General features: G+C 34.9%; 1 protein-coding gene across 1 annotated transcript in view; it reads left to right on the forward strand.

Annotated features, from left to right (window-relative positions):
* The window catches only part of DEUP1 (deuterosome assembly protein 1), a 68819-nt gene that overhangs the window by 24813 nt on the left and 23682 nt on the right, over nt 1-20324 (forward strand). Inside the window, exons 5-9 of the mRNA XM_033121097.1 lie at nt 678-812; nt 5498-5611; nt 7829-8071; nt 15407-15552; nt 17957-18062. Coding sequence (XP_032976988.1) covers nt 678-812; nt 5498-5611; nt 7829-8071; nt 15407-15552; nt 17957-18062 — 744 coding nt within the window. The remainder of the gene's footprint in view (nt 1-677; nt 813-5497; nt 5612-7828; nt 8072-15406; nt 15553-17956; nt 18063-20324) is intronic.

Consider the following 20324-nt stretch of genomic DNA (forward strand, 5'->3'; position numbering starts at 1 on the left):
AAATCAATTGTTATATTTAAATTTATTTCAACTTACATCAACATGAATAAGTCACTTATGTTGTGTGTGTATTTTAAATTAAGTATCCAGTTTTCTTAAATAAAGCATAAGCTGGTTATTTTGTAGATTAAGTTACTGAAATTAAAATTGTCAACACAAGATGGCACTAAATAAAAGAAAGAAAAAAAAACATATTTTTTAAATTGTGAGCTTTGCTACATATGGTTAAAACAAAACTGAACAAAACACTATATCATCGTGAATATACATCAAGTGAATCGTCGTGCAGTTAATGAAGTCCCAAATTTACATGAAAGCTGAATTGAGTTCAACTTCAATAATTTAGTTTTAATAATTGGTTCTATCTTCACTAATTGGAACATTTAACTTTGCTGCATTTTGTAATCACGACTTAAATTTTTAAAGAAATGTAATGGCTGTATGCGATGTCCGAGAGGGAGGTAGGTTATCACTTTGTGAGGGATATAAATGATAAATGTCTAACTATTATACTGTTTTGTACACCTAATTTTAAAAATTAAATTAAATTATTTTAAAAAAAGGTAAGTTTGGGGGAAAAAATTTTTTTAAAGAGGTGCCCAAGAAAAGAACTACAGTGAAGTCAAATTAGAAATTACCAGTAATAGTAAAATGTCAGCATTCTCTATTATTTACAGTTTTCCAAACTAACTAATAACTTTGAAAAACTGAGATTACACCAGATGAAACAAAATAAATTTCAACGACAAGAGTCACCACACCTCAAAGAAGAAATACCCTTTGAACTGACCAATTTGAACCAGAAGTTAGAGGTGAGCTATATTTTCTTAGTTTCTTCATGTGTATTAAGATTGATTTTCGTGTTGTGGTGGAGGTGGACTATTTGTCATTAGTGTACACAGTGGTACATCTGTGGTAACAAACACTATTACAGATCAACTTCTCATTGAATATATTTTCATAGTGCACCTTTCTTTCAGGCACTTAGTGAATTAAAACATCACTTTGATTTACACATCTTTTATACATATCAGCATTTTTGGAAAGCCAAAAAAAAGGAAAAAAAAGTTCAAAGAAACTGCAGATGTTGAGTGAAATTGAAGGACATCCCTGGGGTCTATTAAAGCGAATGGCTAATAAATCTTTAAGGCCTGTTTAACTATTAAGTACTTAAATCCCAGTGAAGCCTCGTAACAGTTTTCAGAGCAGAGTGTGAAGTGTCAGGGTTTTTCTTTAAAGAGATAATGCCACTCCAATATAGCCACCCCATATCACCCAGAACTTCTAAATCTTGGTCCCTAAAAGGTTTATTATGTCACGGATGCACTTATTTGTATCCCCTTAACTTTCCAACCTTGAAAACAACAACAAACCAGCTATTTTTTGCCCCTGTACTCTTGAGCATTCCTGCTACAGGTCATGTAAGAGCAGATGTAGATTCTACTATAAATTCCAATCCTCTAACTTTAGCTGAGTTTCCAGTGCTGCTCAATTATTGCTTTTTAATTGACCTCAAGTTGACACTTACATTTTCCCATTCAGTTACTGTCATTATTCTCAAGCCCAAAATCTCAGCTTCCCTACCCCCAGCCAATGATTTCAGTTTCTTTCACTTTGTTGATGGGTAATGGTTCTGTACCCCCAATCAGCCAGGTAGGAACCTGTTAGGAATCTGTGATCTGTTCCTTCCTCTCACGTCATATTCCAGCCCAGATTTTCCCCTTTCCCTTGTCCAATGCCTCTTATTTCCTTCCTCCCATCTAATTGTCACTGCCCTGTTTTATACTTTAACGTCTTATTCTTCAATTAACAGTACTTCTTAAACTTCGCCTCCAAAATATTTTTAAGAGCAGAAAAGAAAAATCTGAATTACATACCTAAACTAAGCCTATTGCAAGAACTTTGCTGGAAGTTTGAGGTTTTAGGTTTTTAATTCCTATAAATTTTATATTGGACTGAATAATGAATGTACATTTTTTTAAAATACAAAATTACTACTACTAAATTGACCCTCTAGGAAAATGGACCATGTATAACCCCCTGTGTCCTGCAGTGGTGTAACTAGACTGGCTTTAGAAGATGCCCAAAGATGTGCACTGTAACACACATGTGCTTTCACTGAAAATGCAGACTTCAAGTCGCTGATTACCCATTTGATCAACTTTTCATGGGATTTAGTGGAAGAACCACATTCATATAAATTGTCCAAAGAAAAGCCTTAGTGTTAAGCACTTTGTGTGTGTACATTTTACACTCAGGAAACTAAATGTTTACATAAAATAGCTCTCATGAAATTACAGTGGAAATTAGTCTCAAAATGACTTGATATGTTTGTATTTATGCAAAAATTTATAAGCATACTATGTAGATATTGTTTAATTTATACAATTATGGAAACACTTCATGTACCTGTTTTTACTTAGAGCCATTTGAAAATTAATATGTAAGAGATGCACTGCTCCAGTTTTAGTCTACATCTAAGCGTGTTTTTCCTTTGGGACATTTACACACTGGCATAGTAACCGAGCCATGGGAAGCAGCCAGCTATAGTGAAAGAACATGACGGTTTATAATTAAAACAGGTCCTGACTAACTCGTCTTCTTGCCCTGTGACCTTTGGGAAAGTTGTTAACCTATACAGATTCCAATATTTTCACTAATAATGGGGCTAAAAATATATTATAGGTGACATTGTGGTTATGAAAGAAAAAAATAAATATATATATATATATATATATATATTACACATATATATGTATTGAAATGCAGACTGAAACATTTAGAGGTGAAAATACATGAGGTCTGGAAGTTGCCTTAAAATAAATACTCCAACAAAAAAAGGTGAAGAGAGGTGAAATAAAAATGGTCTAAATCAATGGTAGTTAAACTGGGTGAAAGACGCATGGGAGTTTGTTATACTCTCTACTTTTATGTAAGCATGAAAATTTTCATAATAAAAGTTAAAACTATCTTAGGTGAAGGTTTGTAGAGTCCATGACATATAGTAATCATTAAAGAAATGTTTGTTCCATTTCATAATATTTAGTAGAGGGATTATATATATTAATGTAGCTTCTACTAGACACCCTAATTTTAGTGGCCTAGGCCCATTATCAAGTTTAAAGACCGAGAAAGATTTTTCAGTCATGAAGAACTTACTCTGAAAGTTTAGGCAATTCTACAGACCCTCTGGAACCTGGGCTGACACCTTCTGTCTCTACAAAATAATCCTCAATCCCAAAGCTCTCTGGGACTCTGTAGGACCCCATAACTAGGTCCCATCACTACTGGATATTTTGTGCTTCTTTCCGAATCTCAAAATCCATACATCTGTAAGACCAAGAAGCCAGGACTATTACAAGCATCTGCTGCGATATGTCTGTGACACACTTATCTAGCCTTGCGTGGCCTCATCCTAGCCTCATTTCTACCTGTTGTAAGCATTAACCTCAATTTGTAAGAAAGTAAGGTTAATTCTCCTGCCTCCTCCTAAAGCATGCTGGGAAATACTTATTTTCAAGATTGTAGTTGTTGGGTGGGTGAAGCTAAATATTAGTATTGTCTGAAAGCTACGAACTATGTAAGTCAACATTGCTCACATTTGACTCCAAAGATTGCTTTCTAGATTAAAAGTAAACAGCAATTATGTTTATCTACCTTCTATTGATTTGAAATGTTACCTATTTTCTACTAGAGCCCAGTTTTGTAAATTTGTCACTATTACTGAAGACCCTGTTTTTATGTACTTAATTTTATTAATTGTTGAATATCAGAAGCAAAGTCAATAACTTTACATGAACTGTCCCCATTTATCTTAACAAATATAGTCTATTTCTCATAAGGTATTATATATTTAATAGGGATCTATCCATATTTCTATAACCTTATTTCCACCACTCAATTCACATCACCTTTAATTATTATGAAAGCCTCCTAGTTTATTGCCTTCCTTCACTGATTATTCTAGGACTTGTGGATTTAGAAAATGAAATTTTCCCCGAGTGTTCTTTAACATCATATACCTATAGAAAATACGAAATGCCCTGTTTTCATTTTAAGCAAGATGTAGCTTTCATTCTCTAAGTTAGTATATTTATTTTCCAGCATAGCATAATTTCCAGTCATTTTAGCCATCTTCAAAACACCACCAATCACTCTGGCCAAATGAACTATGTTCCAACTTAACATATTACTAGAGATGGCTGAGATAATCACAACATCCTCGGTGTGGTTTTATGTGACATTAATATTATACCTACACTGTAAGATTATTTGTTTATATGTACATTTCCTTATTTTATTATATATTCCTTGATTTTTTTTTTCCTCTCAAAATTTGTTTCTTTTAATCGTGAACTAGTTCCAAATTCTCTTCTCTCCACAGTACCTCGTGGACACAGGGTGTTTAACAAGTATCGCCGAATGGATGATTGGAAACATCAATACATTCACGCCATGTACCTATATGCAATAATATATGGTCATGGACTTAGCTATACAGTTGTTTCCAACCATTTTGTTTTCTTTGCAAAATGTAGTGAGAAATGTTTAAGTTCTAGGAAATATTTTAGTATATGTGCTGCCAAAGCGAGCACAAATTCTAGGAAATGTTAATACTCTGCTTTTGTTTGTGTATTTAGGGAATATAAGTGGTGCCTGGCACTTTTCCAGGCATGGTGAGGAATACAAAGGTAATGAAATACATAGTCCTTACCCTTAAGGTGCTTACAGCCTGGACAGAAAGATTAGATACAATAACCAGCCCTAGGCAAAACTGAGGAGCAGTGAAGCTTTCTTTGGCATTCCCAAAGCCATATCTTTTCCTCATGTTAATTTGTCAACAGATAATCATGCTATGTGAATATACTATTTGAGCAAAAACTTGAAGAACTGAGCATGCTATATCATGCCAGTTCCAACACTTCTTCCCCAGGTTAGTACTTTCCCAGTTGGTCCTGCCTAAATGAGGCCCGAGGTGATTCTGTTCCTTAGAATGAGTTCATTTGTGTTTCACCTTGGATGGTAGCATTCAAAGCCACGAGGAACAGTCACTAAATCAGCCCAAACTCCATCCCCTAAAAAAAACAAGGGAACATATTTGGTGTCTGAGTATAGAGAATGAAAGGTGGGAAAAAACTGCTGTTTGTTCAGGAAATAGGAAGTACTGGTTGATTCAAAAAGTTGTTTGAAACTTCCTTATTAGTAATCAGTATTTGTTATCAGAGAATCTTTTTACGTTTTTAACAAATAAAATGTTTAATTTTTTTATACATGGATTAAATTACAAATTCCATATTTTCCTAGCAAAAATTAAAAGACATATCTAGTAGTAAATCCAAGATGAGTGATTTGACACTTTTTTTGTTTTCTTAGTGGGGAAAAAATGGACTTATTTTTTTATCAGAATGAAGATGTCCAGATGAAAGAAGCCCTGTTCATTATGCTTTAAAATGAATAATTTTTCAATTTATGTTTGTCCCTCCCCTTTTTTAAAAAGGAATTTAGAGCAAAGTCAAGAGAATGGGACAAGCAAGAGATATTATATCAGACTCATCTGGTTTCTGTAGATGCTCAACAAAAAATATTGTCTGAGAAGTGTAATCAATTTCAGGTACATTGTCTCATACTATACTCTAAATTAGAAGAAATTAGAGGTTAAATATTATTATCTGTGCCATTTAGTATATAATGTTTTTACAGATAGAAATGCCAACTAATAGACAATAACCAGAATAGGTCCAACACAAGGTAAAGTCACAAACGTATTAAATATCTATAGTGGTGAATTTAGTCTATATGTCTCAAAGAACGATGCTATTAAAAGTGTCCATTGTTATGTCATGAATTAGCATATGTTTTTGCATGCTTGCGGGCAAGTCACTTAGAAAATCTAAGATTGCTTGGTCCCTGCCCTCAAGAACTTTACAACCTAGACACAGAGATAATACACATACAGATTTACAGATAATTAATGACAAGTGAATGGAAAAGATCCAAATTCGTTTAGAAGTCAAAGGAGTAAGAGAAAAATTTGGACTCAGATAGGAAACATCCTTCAGCAGGGGTGGGACGGGGTCTGGACCTTCAAGAATTAATATATTTTGAGATAAGAGAGAATGTGTTCTAGGTATGGACGTAACAAAAGCAAAGTCACTGAGGCAAGAGGGCAAAGGGCAAATTCTGGGGATGGAAAATGAAGCAATTGGCTGGGAGTTCATGTGGGAGGCAAGGAGGGGTAGTAGGCAGAAAGCATGGTGAGTTGGATACAGATTGTAATATGCCTTTAAGGTTTTGCGAAAGAATTTTTATTAAAGCCAGTAAAAAAAACTACGTTTTTTGTTTGATGTACTTTTTTTTCATTCTTTAAGTTACTTGAATTATGTCATACATGTTGCCTGAATTCAACATTACAAAATAATCTAATGTAAAATTAATAGCCTTATCCCCTAGTCCATTCTTATCCATTTACTATAAACACTGTTAACAGTTAGGTATTTACACACTTTTTCTTTTGTTTGTACAAATATGTAAATATGTATTTGTGTGGAAGTTGCATATTTTTCCATTTTAAAAATTTGCTTTTTCATTTAATAATAAACCATGGATCCCCTTTCAAATTACTACATAAAATTCTAGTTAATTCTACATAGTATTTGAGAGTATATAATAGATATACCATACTGTGTTTCCCCGAAAATAAGACCAGGTCTTATATTAACTTTTGCTCCAAAAGACGCATTAGGGCGTATTTTTAGGGGATGTCTTATTTTTTTCATGTACAACAATCTACATTTATTCAAATCCAGTCATGTCATCTTCTTCTGGAACATCGTCATAACATACTAAATGCGTCCATATGGCTGACGATCTTAACTGGGGTTTATTTTTGGGGTAGGTCTTATTTTCAGGGAAACACGGTACCATAGTATATGGTAGATATACCATAATTTTTTCTATCATTTCTTTATTGATGTACATTCAGGTAGCTTCCAGTTTTCTACTATTACAATATTGAAACAAATACCCTTGTATATGCATCTTTAAATACTAATACTTTTCTTTTGTTAGATACAAATTCTAGAACTAATTGTTCAGGAAGAGGATATGTCCATTCAAAATTTTAATATCTACTAGTAGATTACTTCCAAAAAGGTTATAGTAATTTACAATTCATGAACAGGGATTCATGAATACCCATACTCTCACCAGCATAAATTGTTATCAATATTTTGATTTTTACCAACTTGATGGACTAATAGTAATATTGGCTTAATCTGCTTTGCATTTCTCTGACTAGTTGTAATACGGAGCATCTCTCTACATGCTTCTTAGCCTTTTTCATTTCCTCTTCTGTATATTTCCTGTTCATAATCTTTGCCCATTTTTTTCTTTTGTGTTGTCTTTTTCTTACTGATGTGTAGAAGTTTTTGTACATTAGGAATTAACCCTTGTTGTATGTGTCGACAACTTTTTTTACAATCCAGTTATTTTTGTGTTATTTTGTTTATTTTTGGTCAAAGAGACATTTTCAACTATTATGTAATTGAATCCATAATTTTCTTTTTATATCTTCGAGATTTCTACCCCAAGCTACCCCCTACCCAACTCTACATCTTTGCTCTGAAGTTATACAAATAAACTTTCTCTTTATGCCATCTGAAATTGAGGTTTTATAATAAACACAAGATGAATTACAAAGGGTGAGATTTCATTACCTAATAATGTATTCAAAGATGTTTTTCCTAATTCTTTTCTATCATTGTTGAACTTTATGTAAGCTTAAATACGATATTCTCCATTTAATTGACACAGTTTTCATATTTCTCAGAAACAGGCACAAAGTTACCAAACTCAACTAAATGGTAAAAATCACTGCACAGAGGACAGCAGCTCTGAAATTCCTCGGTTGATATGTGAACCAGATCCCAACTGTGAAACGAATGAAAGAGATGAATTCATTATTGAAAAATTAAAATCAGCTGTGAGTGAAATAGCATTAAGCCGGAATAAGTTACAAGATGAAAATCAGAAGCTCTTACAAGAACTGAAAATGTACCAAAGACAGTGCCAGGTGAAGATCTTTTTATTTTTCAACTGATATTGCCCATGAGTTGTATAAATGATGATTCAACAGGTATATGGATTAGAAAGCTAATTACGTATTACATGTATCGATTCAGCTCATTATTTCCTTTTAGTATGTAATTCTCACTAGATGAGTAAATTCAGTAACCCCAAAGGCACTTTACTCCACTGGAGTGCACTTTGGTTCTGCAGTGGCATAATAATAATATATGAACAGTGCAGTATAATAGTGGTCACTTGCAGACCTCAGTGCCTAAAAATCATGGCCCTTTAGCCACACCCACCCTCTGTCCCTGCTATTCATTCTCTCTGACCCTATGCGTCTTTGACTCACAGGAATCCTGGGTTGCAGATCCAGGAAATCATTAAGGGTTCAACAATCTAATAACCTCAATGAGAAGCATGGGGGTTAGATAAAAATAACAGTGATTTATCACTCTTTCCACCAATTTCTGTCAGTTGGCCCATTTCTTAGTTGCAATTATTCCCTCCCTATGCTAGGTATATTTTTTCAGGTCACTATCTGAGCGGACTTCCACTTGCTTCTCTAAGTCATTCCACCTCAGGATGTGCCACTTTAACTCCCAGGGTCCTTTCTTAATTTTGGGCCAACTCTTCAATCCCTCATCCTGCTACATTATATAGGGAATTCCATATGGGACTAGTCGTTTAATTTCTTTCTCTGCCAGCATCTACTCTTCTGTGTTTCCCTTTCCCCAAGTTTGCAAGGGGACAGAACACAAGACTCCCAGCTTTTCCTAGTCCATGGTATTTCTAAGAGAAGTACATCTCCCCCATCCCAAATTCCAGCTTTGTCATTCTAATACAAATTAGAATACAGATGTAGACAAACAAAACAAGCTACACCACAAATACTAAACACTGAGAAAGCCATACATTTTCTAGAAATAGAAAAGGTATTAATGATGGTTTTTCCCTGGTTTTGCTATAATATAAATGAGATCAGTCTTACTCTTCTGCTCTAGAGGTTGTACTAGTGGTTTCTAGTTTTTAGCTTGCCAGTCAGCCAACCCAGTTTAGTGGAGCTGGGTTTGCATGACTGCTGGGTCAGATGGAATTCTCTCCCTCTCAGGGACTGCTTCCCATCCACCTCTTGTGGTATGGGACACCTGGTCAAATCTCTGGTCCCAATTTAAAGACAAACTTACATTATGCAGCTGTCTTTGTACTGCTGGAGTCTGCACCAGGATCACAATCAATCAATAAAATTATTTTCCTGGGCACTTCCTGAATATTGTCCCCTGAATTTCAGGTTATCTTGCACAGACTGAGGAGTGAGTTCTCTTTGACCTTTCTTGAGACCTTTTTGGCTCTGGTCCCTAGAAATCTTTGCCAGAAACATATTTCATTAATGAGTCCGGTTATGAAGTCTGGTTCTACCCTTCAGTGAGGTTCGGCTTCTTCACTAACATCAGTTCCTCTTAATCTCCCCTCCAAGAACTCTGTTTGAACATGTTGCAGCATCGAAGAACACCCCCTTTTATAGGCTGAGGTTCAGCTTTTTGTTCTTGGCTCACTTATAGAATAGAAATCACTACTCTTACCCCATATTCTAGAACGAACCTCTGTTGCCCTCTCTGAGCAGTAACACTTTCTCTGTAATGCTTTCCTTGACCAACCCCACCTTCTCAGAACTTTAAAGTTCTCCTTCTCAGAACTTTATCTTTTATACTTCTCCAGGAAGTAAGATGGAGAATCTTGTGAAAAGAAAGAATACTGCAAATAAAGGAAGCATGTCCATTGATTAACATTAATAAATTCACATTCCCAATACAGATTACAATCTCTCTCTTCAAATAAATGTCTGAAGCCTGCGTTTCTCACACTTATCACACTGACACACTCCTACTGGCAAGAAAGTACAACCTGAGAGTCTGGGCGTGTAGAAGGAACTTGGAGTACTCAAACCATGGGATGGCCAAGGCCACCCTGTCCTTTAGCAATATCATTTAATTGACTTACCCTCCTGACCCAGAGCAACAGGATATGACTCACCCTTCAACCCAAGATTCTACAAACTTCCAGGGGCTTACAAGTACTCCGGAGAAGGCTCTGTGGGTTGTCTGGACTAAGGAAAGTCCATATTACTCACTTTGACTTTTCCTTAAGTATACATAGATTAATGTACTTAATAATTTATTAATGTTCCTGAATATTTAATAACAAAATAAAAACCCAGCTAGTCATAGAAGTCAATATAATTGTGAAATATTCTTATTGATATTTATACTAAAGGTTATAAAATAACAGTATTAATTGTCTAAATGGTTATGACTTTCCTTTAAATCAGTGGTTCTCTATTGGGGTGATTTTGCTCCCCAGGTAACACTTGGCAATGGTTGGATATAGTTTTGGTTGTCACAACAGGGGGAAGCAGCATTAATGGCATCTAGTGGGTAGAGGCTAGGGACGCTGTGAAACATCCTGCAATGCACAGTACAACCCCCACAATAAAGAATTATCCAAACCAAATGTACATAGTACTGAGGTTAAGAAACATTGCTTTAAATTTTGAAATATTATTTTTCTCATATTCTTCACCAGCCATTCTCTAACTCTATACTGTGATATTTTCCATAGTTAGTCATAAATTTTAATGTGGCTGTTATTTATTTATTATCCACCAATTTCTATGAGAAAGTTTAGCAAAGCAATTTTTACAAATTTTTGTTCACTTAAAAAATATTTATTATCCTTGGCTCTCGGAATAGTATTAAATTTAAACTAAGAACCTCCATTTTATATTTTACAAAAGAACCACGTGTTAAAAAATAAAAATAAATTATTCTAGAGTATGTTTCACACAAACACACACACACACACACAAAAATATGTTATAATTCTGATGAAAAGATTTTTGAGAAATAATGTAGTTCAAATATTCAAGATAAGATTTCTACTCCCAGAAAAACACTAATTATTTTTAATGCATTTAGGGGGGAAAATGCTAAAAATAATGCTTTCATTTAGACTTTTCTCTGCTTTATTTCCATATTTATGTATGTTTCATTCTTTTGCTTTAGAATAAATACTAAATGCAACTATATCAATTATAAACTATATGGTAGCTGATCTGAAAGTTAAAAATCATGGCTTCTCTCAAACCGTTAGCCAAATTTTTAACTAACAGATGGGACTTAATCTTGTTTTACAAAATTTCTATTTTGCCAAACGAGAATAATTAGAGGTAAATAATCACTGTAACCAGTGCATGTATTTAGAAAGAAGCTCCTCTTCTCTTTTTGCAAAACTGCTGTATGACAGTGTGCCACACCTTGCACATGAATTTAAAAAGACAACCATTTCAATTTAAATTACTGTCACTTATTATATATCAAATTCTCTTCAGTTTACAACACACTGTAATGGGCTATGTATCTGAATTTTCACATGAATCACATCTTCTCACTTGTTTCTCTATGACCTTGAAATGTGTCAGTATACATATTAATTCCATTGCATATATTTATGTACTATGCCACACTACATTAACATTTTTAAAATGTGTGATAATTCCCACTGGAGGTTAATGACAAAAATAAATTATACCACATTTTTTCTAATATCTATGCCCAAAACCCTTGACCATTTTTTGTTTGCTTGTTAATATGTCATTAAGGTACTAGAGCAACACTGTCCCATGAAAATATAATGCAAATCACAAATATAATTCAAATTTTTCTAGTAGCCACATTAAAAGAATAAGAAATAGGTGAAATTAATATATAATAATCATAGATTTTTATTCAACACAACATATGTCTAAAGTATTATCATTTCAACATATAATCAATGTAAAAAATTAAGATATTTTACATTACTTTTCATACTGAGACTTCAAAATCTTATGTGTATTTTACTTATCTCAATTTGAATGCTAAGCATGCACTGGAATACCTCATCTGTACTTGATGTCATAAAATTTAGTTAAAAAAGTAGATTTACATATCTAAACAAACAAACAAACTTGAAAGTGTTCCAAGAGCTGAAACAAATACCAAAGAATCATTTTCCTGAATATTTGCATCCACACTGAGAAATAATTAATTTGATTGTTATGCAAAAGCATGCCAATTTTAAACATCTAAGTTAAATAAATTCACCAATTCTTGGGTCAGTTCAATATTATTAATTTAACATTGCATTCAAAGGGATATTGCATACGTCATAAAACAACTCTCAATTTGTCAATATCAACAAAGCCTCTTGTACTGTTAGTCAATTTACATACTGCTGTCATTATAATGAAAACTTTTGCATATTTACACTAGAAAAATGTATCAAATCATTGCTATTGATTTATATTATGAAATTTCAGTTTTAACGTAAGTTCTCCTACTTGTATTGCTATTAATACATCACAAATAAGCTTTTTTTTCTTTAATGATATCTTCATGTCACTCTCATACCGTATTTCCCCAAAAATAAGACCTAACCAGAAAATAAGCCCTACCATGATTTTTCAGGATGGCATCCCCTGACCATAAGTCCTAATGCGTCTTTTGGAGCAAAAATTAATATAAGACCCGGTCTTATTTTCAGGGAAACACGGTAGATATTATTTTCTAATAACAGTGAAGAAATAGATTCCATTATTATTACTACATTTTATAGAATTTCAGTTAACTGTAGGCTGTGGTGACATTACACTTCACTGGCCTCGAGTTTGAGCCCTTTTGTGCCCCACCCCCACCCTCACCCAAGTGAAAACAGGCCCACTTTTCTACTTTCACAATTGTTCCCTGGTGGCAAATTTGCAAAGCAAGGAAAGGAGCCCAGCTAGTGCTTTCTTCAATGGGGCAAAGTAATGGATGACATTCTCATCAAGTTAATTTGTCTTTCTACTTGCCAATCTATTGTTTCACATTTCTTTTGTTTATTTTGAAATTTTAACTTTATCTTAAAAATCCGCACTGTTTTAAACAGGAACTTGATCCAAACAAATCTTTATTCAAACAAGTCTATTCAGTCACCTATTTGAATATATTCTTATACTTATTTCCAAGTCAGGAACTTCTGGAACCAAAATATTGCATCTACCTCGGTCCTTCACTGAACCTAGGTCTCTAGGTTTCCTGGAAAATAATGTATATTTAAAGCTTTGGTTAAAAAAAAAAAAAAGTTTATCTGGGAACTCACAGGTTCTATGGTGTCTGCACAATTATATCTCTAGACTTTGTGAAGTTTGAGATAAGAATTAATAAGAAAATATATATCCACATATACACTTAGAGATTAATTTTCAGAACAGTATTATTCATAATAGCCAAAAAGAAAAAAACCCAAATGTCCATCAACTTATGAATAAATAAATAAAATGAGGTATATCCATACAATTCAACATTATTCATCAATAAAAAAGAATAAAATAGTGATACATGTTACAATATGGATGAACCTTGAAAGCATATGCTAAGTGAAAGAAGCCAGTCACAAAAGGCCACATATTGAATGATTCCATGTGTATGAAATGTCCAGAACAGGCAATTCCACAAAAACAGAACATAGATTAATGGTTGCCGGGGCTGGGAGGAGTGAAAATAGGGAGGGACTGCTAATAGGTATTGCGTTTATTTTGTGATGAAAATATTCTGGAATTAGATAATGATACTTGCATAAATTTGTGAATATACTAAAATCCACTGAATTATATACTTTAAAGGAGTAAATTTTATAGTATGTGGATTATATTTGAATAATTCTGTTATTGAATATGCAGAGGGTGCCAAAACAATGTATACACATTTTTAAAAAGGAAAAAACTATTAAAATTATAATACTTAATATATACCGATAACAAAAGATGAATACAAGTCACGTCTGACTTCTGTAGTTATAAGAGATGCTCAAAGTGGTTACCATCAGCATCCAGATACTTCTGATTACGGTGAACTACTGCTTGAGCAACGTTGACCAAAGTGTCCACTTGTATACATTTTTTTTGCAGTATATTAAGAATTATTGAACAAATGATTTTTTAAAAAAATATCCATAGTATTTTATACCGCCTATATCAGCAGAGGAACCTCCTGTCCTCAGAGCTTCTCCCTCTGTCTTTATCAATAAGCTGTAGGTCTGTTTTACTTATTTTGCGTGAAACAAATTATTTTGCATCTTGAATGCTTTATTATAACCGGACTAGTAGGCTAAAGATCTGGATTTCTATTCCAAAATCTGCCTCTTAAGAACTGTGTAACTCTGGATCAAGTCTGGCCCTCAACTTCCTCATCTATAAAAATGGCAATGGATTTAATGACCTGGGTCAGGCTCACTTAATAAATATTAGTTTCCCAGTATACTTGAGTAGAAGAGACATGATGATACAGGACTGTCATTCCTCTCTCCCAGAAAACAGCCAAGTACAGCTGGAGAAAATCACTCAACAGGTCATGGTCACAAACCTCAAATGAGTACTCAATACTGGCAGGAATCCTACTGTGCTGGTCTAGTTGGCTAACTCTCTCGCTCCCATTGCAGGTCATTTCAAACCTCCTTCACTCTCAAAAATCACTCCCACCTCCACTTCTTCTATTGTCACCACCTGACATTGCCTTTTATCTCCCTGTGCCCAAATGTGTATACTTGTCCACATTCCATCTTCCTTCTTTCCTATCACAGTAGAGGAGGGACTCTGCTTTAGGCAACAGTTCCACTGTGCTTTGGGACCCATCCCACCCACCTTTCAGGAACCTGACACCATTACTGTTACCCCTTCGTTCTCCTAACTGGATCCTTCCCACCAGGTTTAAACTTGCTCAAGTCTCTCCTGCTAACAAAATAAAACACTGGACTCACAGGATTGCTGGTGTTGCTAGTTACCAGTTAAAGTAGGGCTATTATTGGGCAATGATGGAACCATGATTTCTAATTTACTTTGTTGGCCAGCTTTGATATTAGATTTTTTTCTTGGCTATTGTTTAAATTGGGAATTATTTGCATTAATCCAAATTTTATGCATTGATATTTTATTCATACTTTTATGTTTCCCTTTTTCAAATTTACGTACAGCATGACCATATTTACAAGATTATTTGATTATTCTTTGTCTTTATCACCAAACTGTCAGCACACTGAGGACAGATTCTGTGTATGCATCCTTAGGGCTGAGCACATAATAAGAACTCAGAAAATATGTGTTGAATAAATGAAGGGATGAAATTCTGTGAGACAGAGCCAGCAAAGGACTAAATATCAGTCCATTTGAAATTAGGCTAGTTCATAGATATTAAATATTTCTAAACATATTATACATCATATTATCCAAATGTGAGCATTGAAAATTTTTGATGTTTTTATTTAGGTCATGGAAGCAGGACTCTCAGAGGTAAAAAGTGAGTTACAGTCACGTGATGATCTCTTGAGAATTATAGAAATGGAACGATTGCAGTTGCACAGGGAATTATTAAAAACAGGAGAGTGCCAAAATGTTCAAGAAAATAAAAAAAGGTATATTCTTTATATTCACAGCCTGAGAGAAACTGTTCAAAACATCATATTTGACTTTATTAAGTTTTATACTTGAAACTAAAATTAAGCCTATTTGTTTTGTATTAACATGTTAATTATTAGATAATATCAGATATTAAAAATAAAATTAGTGATTATTTATCTTCAAAATTAATGTCTTTACTTACCTAGAAAATTGTATCATGTTCTGGATTTTGTGGATACTTATGTGTCATACTGAGTCAGAAATTTTCTTAGAACTTTTATTCTTCAGGACATTGTAAAACAATACTATAGAGCCAATATTTAATTATACATATATTAATATAAATAAGATGTATTCCATATTTTTGAAATGTTTTTATTTTGATTGCCTGTAAACCTGTTTTTAACTTTTTCACCTATAAATATTGTATTTATTTTGGCCTCCACTCTCACCACCTTGTGAGTTCCATGAAGGGTTTTGTTAGAATATATATTTTATTCCTCTTTTAAAATCAGATAGATATTGCATACTCCATAACCACAAAGGAAATGGACTGCTGAGGATTATTAAATGTTTATGCTTATGAATAGACAGTGTGACTCTTCTAACCATTCACTGATGTTCTAATTCTCATTTGAACCTGAATCCTTTTCAAATCTGAAGGTCAATGTTAGACTAATGATAGGATTTTAAAAATTGAATAGGCAACTGGTGAAGAATGTTTATTGAAAAGTGATTACATTGTTTTAAAGGTAATAATTATTTCTTCAAAGTTGTGGGACTTGCTAGCATTTCCTTGAGGTCTACCCTTTCCAACAAATGGCAAATTAAGATTCTTAAAAATGACCTATTGTATGTCTCAGCAATCATGGTAGAATACCTATTAGCCAGTCAACCTTATTGAGTGCTCTGGATACAGGCTATATATCATCATCACCGATCATTAATAAATCTATCGGAATTATATTATGTGCAAGGCACTGATCCAGTGTTGTGAGTTGATGAGAAACATCTTATCACAAAGAACGTATATGCCTAAAAACATAAATTTCCCAGAAGAGCACACCATTCCACTATGTCTCATTCCAGTTTTGTGAAGAGCATTGTAGAAACTTTCTATGGAGCTATCTCACAAGGCCAATGCTCAATTCCAAATAACTTTCCTTCAAAACATGATTTAAAATCTTGCAGTTATTCACATATTTGGCCAATACAACTCTTGCTGTGCCTGGTTGCCAGCCTCTATTTAAGTTAGTATTTATTTTGGTCTCCAAACTACATCTTTCTCATTTGGAGTATATTGGCTCAGTTCTATATTCTAAGATTTGATGAAAAGATATTTAACTTTTCAGTTTCTATTGTATTTTAGACTTTGGGCATAGTCTTCTCTGCCTTCACCTTTCCCATTGAAAGTTTCTAATCCTATTTTTCATATAAATGTGGTTCTATCCTTTATGTTATTTTGGTTTCTTTTATTCGGAGTTTGTTTTTTCTTTATAATTGTATTAAGGTGAAGCAGCCCAGATTACAGAGCGTAGACGAAGAATAGTTTAATAGTAGTAGCATTGTTATGTTTTTATTCCTTATCAGAACCTTTCCCAATAATGCTAAGATTTTGTTAGCCTTTTCCTTATTTGGGTTGTAGAAGCACCTTGGGCTGTAATGTTCTGACAGTTACTAAAAATAACTCCAACACTGGACTCTACCAGGTTAGTCAAGCAATAAACAGCATTCTGTTTTCTTTACCTAGTTACCTTTATTTTTGTTTTAATGATTTTTATTCTACCAACTTCCTTGACGTGGAAGTGAACATTACCTGCTTAAACTTCTCCAAACTTCCTGTGGAAATTGTACTTTTATACTAGTTTTTCCTGCTTTTACTCTCTAGTATCCATATGTGGTTGCAATTCCATTTTATAAATTGAACAGCGAAAGAATAGATGTAGTTGCGCTCTCTCTGGGTAGACTGTCAGGTTCAATCATTTTGGTACACTTTTATGAAGTGGTTGCTCCCCTCAGACTTCCCCTGACATAGTTCCTTTTCACGATATAGAAGCAAGTCAGGTGTATTTCCTTTTTTAATGGGTTCCCAAGCTATTTTATTACAGGAAACAGTCTTTTTTTCTTATCCAAAAATCTTATCTACATATGCAAACCCAGTACTCTGCTAGTTTTAATGTATAATTGAAATTCCATACTAATTGCTACCTTTTGTCCCCCCCAAAAAAAACATTTGCACTTAGTTAAATATGTAAATATTTATGGGATCTGAATCTGTTAGAACTTGGAATTTCTGTAACTAGAAATGTTTCCAACAAATGAATAATCTATCTCTGCAACCTGCAATAGTCTAAATTAACAATATAATACTAAAATTTATCAAGTTTAAACTTCATTTTTACTCATTTAAATTTGTAGACATGAATCATCTTATTCGCTTTCTATTAACGAATCAGAAAAGAAAAGGAAAGAGATGTTTTCAGTAGCCCCAGATCAACCAAATCAAGAAAAAGAACTGAGTAAGGTATGGAAAATAATGAGCTCCCTTCTTCCAGGCAGATCTGAAGTCTTTAAATACAAAGGGTGGTGGGGAAATCGTCCTTCTCACTCCCTTCTTTTTCCTTCTATATTTTCTCCTAAGCTAATAATCTACCCAGTTGCTAAGACTGACATTCTTCTGTGTGAGGCTATAAACACGAATCTTAGGTCATCACTCTGTCACTGGGAGGTGGCCCGTGAATCGTGGAGGGCCTGTGCCTCCTGAGAGGTAGCTTACAGCAAGAAGTAAGAGAGCACACAGTTGGGTGCTCAACCAAGTTAGACGCATAAACATAGGGAAGTTGCTTATTCAAGTTGCTCGGGGTCTTCATTTCTAGGATGGGGATGGGATAATAAGCTACCTCATAAGGTTGTGATGAGGATTAAATGGTCTAATAATAGCTGCTACTTAAATAGCACTTTCTCTGTGCCGGGAGCTGTTTTAAGGGCTTCACAGATCCTAATTCATTTATTCCTCACAGCCATCTTACAAAGGTAGGTAATTTGCCCCAATATGACACAGCTAATAAGTGGTAGAGGCCAGATTTGAATCCCGGCAATCTGGCACCAGAATTCATACTCTTCCCTTAAATTAAAATCCATAAAATAAGGCATGCAAAGTGCTTAGAACAGGGCCTTCCTAGCTCAGAGGTTAGCTGCTATTGTTCTTGGTTATACCCACATTTTTTCATTGACCACAGCACATGTGTCAGGTACTATGCCAAGAGCTAAGAATATTAGAATGAATAAGACCTGGTCACTGTTCTTGAAAACCCTGTAGTTCTCAACTCTACTACAAAAAAATATACTCTTCTCCCTCTAGTAAAATCCAGGAGTGGCTTTCTTTCCATGAGTTTATCATGGCTACTACCCACTCCTCTGGTCTTTAGGTTAGAGGATCACACAGAATATCCAATGCTCTATAATCTAAAAATTGTTAAAAGTAGTGTTACCGGAGAGTGAGCCCTTCTCCGAGCGATGTCCAGGCTTGCCTCTCACACAGGGGATCAAACCTGGGCAGAGTCCGGGCTAGATTCCCAGACCAGGGGGTCGAACCCTGTCCTTCGAGCAAAACTGGGAATCTTAGCTGCTCCTGAGGCCAGAGGAAGGGCCCTCTTCGGCGCGGTGCCCAGGTTCTTGGGGTCTCGAGCAAAGAATTGAACGAGATACCAAGGTAGTGAAAGCAGCTTATTAGAAGAAAAAGTACACTCCAAAAGATTTGGAGTGGGCCCCCGAGCAAAAAGCAAGGCTCAAAAAGCCCAAAGGCCCAAAGGCCCAAAGGTGGCATTATTATGAGAGAAAATACGCTCCAAAGGGTTTGGAGGAGGCCCCCGGCAAAGGGAAGGCTCGAGACTCAAAGGTGCTGACCAGCAAGGACTTGGAGTTTTTTTATCCTTTTTGTTCTCTAGAAGGGGCTGTTCCTTTCCGGGCCACTTGATTGACACCAGTGATTGAAACAGGCTATTACCTCATTTTTTCAGATTGTGCATGTTCCTTCCCAGAATTCAATCTGTTATAATGAACTTCCAGGCTTATGTATGATATTATAATGATGGTGTAATGAGGCCCAGGTGAAATCAGGGTCCTTGTGCCTTATTGCTTAGGTCTGAGTGACTGATTTAATCTAGTTGGGTATTTTGTATCCATTTGTTCCTCATAGGGGTAGATAATTACAATGAAAAGGGTTAAGTTTTGTACAGAGAAGGGAGGTCTTCTGGGCGGTCGCAGCCTGTGGGTTGCGTTGGATGTGCAGGAATGCAGAAACCCAATATCTGTCTCTAACTGCCTGCCTTGTTTTCCCCTTGAGAGATGTGATCCCCATAAAATCTCTATGAGAAGTTGAGGAACAGGATGTCTTTTTTTCTATATCTGCTTCCGGCTGGGCAGGGGTGTAGAGCTGTCCCTACCTATTGGGGGATTCATGGAACTCTTGCCCTGTGTGATCTTAGATGAGAGGAAGGGGTCTCGAGATCCACCTGGAAGACCGTGTTGACTTCTTAGCAACTGGTATTATTGCTGGGGGATCATCTGTATACCCAAAGCCCCTGAATGAGGAAAAATAGATTTTAACTAATAAATTTCTTAAAGAGCAGAACTCAAAGCTATTGATGCAGGGTGGCTACATGATGGAAAGTCTGTCAGCTCTTATGGAGCCTGTGGCCATTCAACTGGTCACTCAGGTGGTGTCAGTTGTCCCGGAGCTGGGCCCAGAATGGGTTGGAAAGAACATTAGGCTTCAATGATTACA

Source organism: Rhinolophus ferrumequinum, chromosome 11 (assembly GCF_004115265.2).
Source record: "Rhinolophus ferrumequinum isolate MPI-CBG mRhiFer1 chromosome 11, mRhiFer1_v1.p, whole genome shotgun sequence".
NCBI lineage: Eukaryota > Metazoa > Chordata > Mammalia > Chiroptera > Rhinolophidae > Rhinolophus > Rhinolophus ferrumequinum.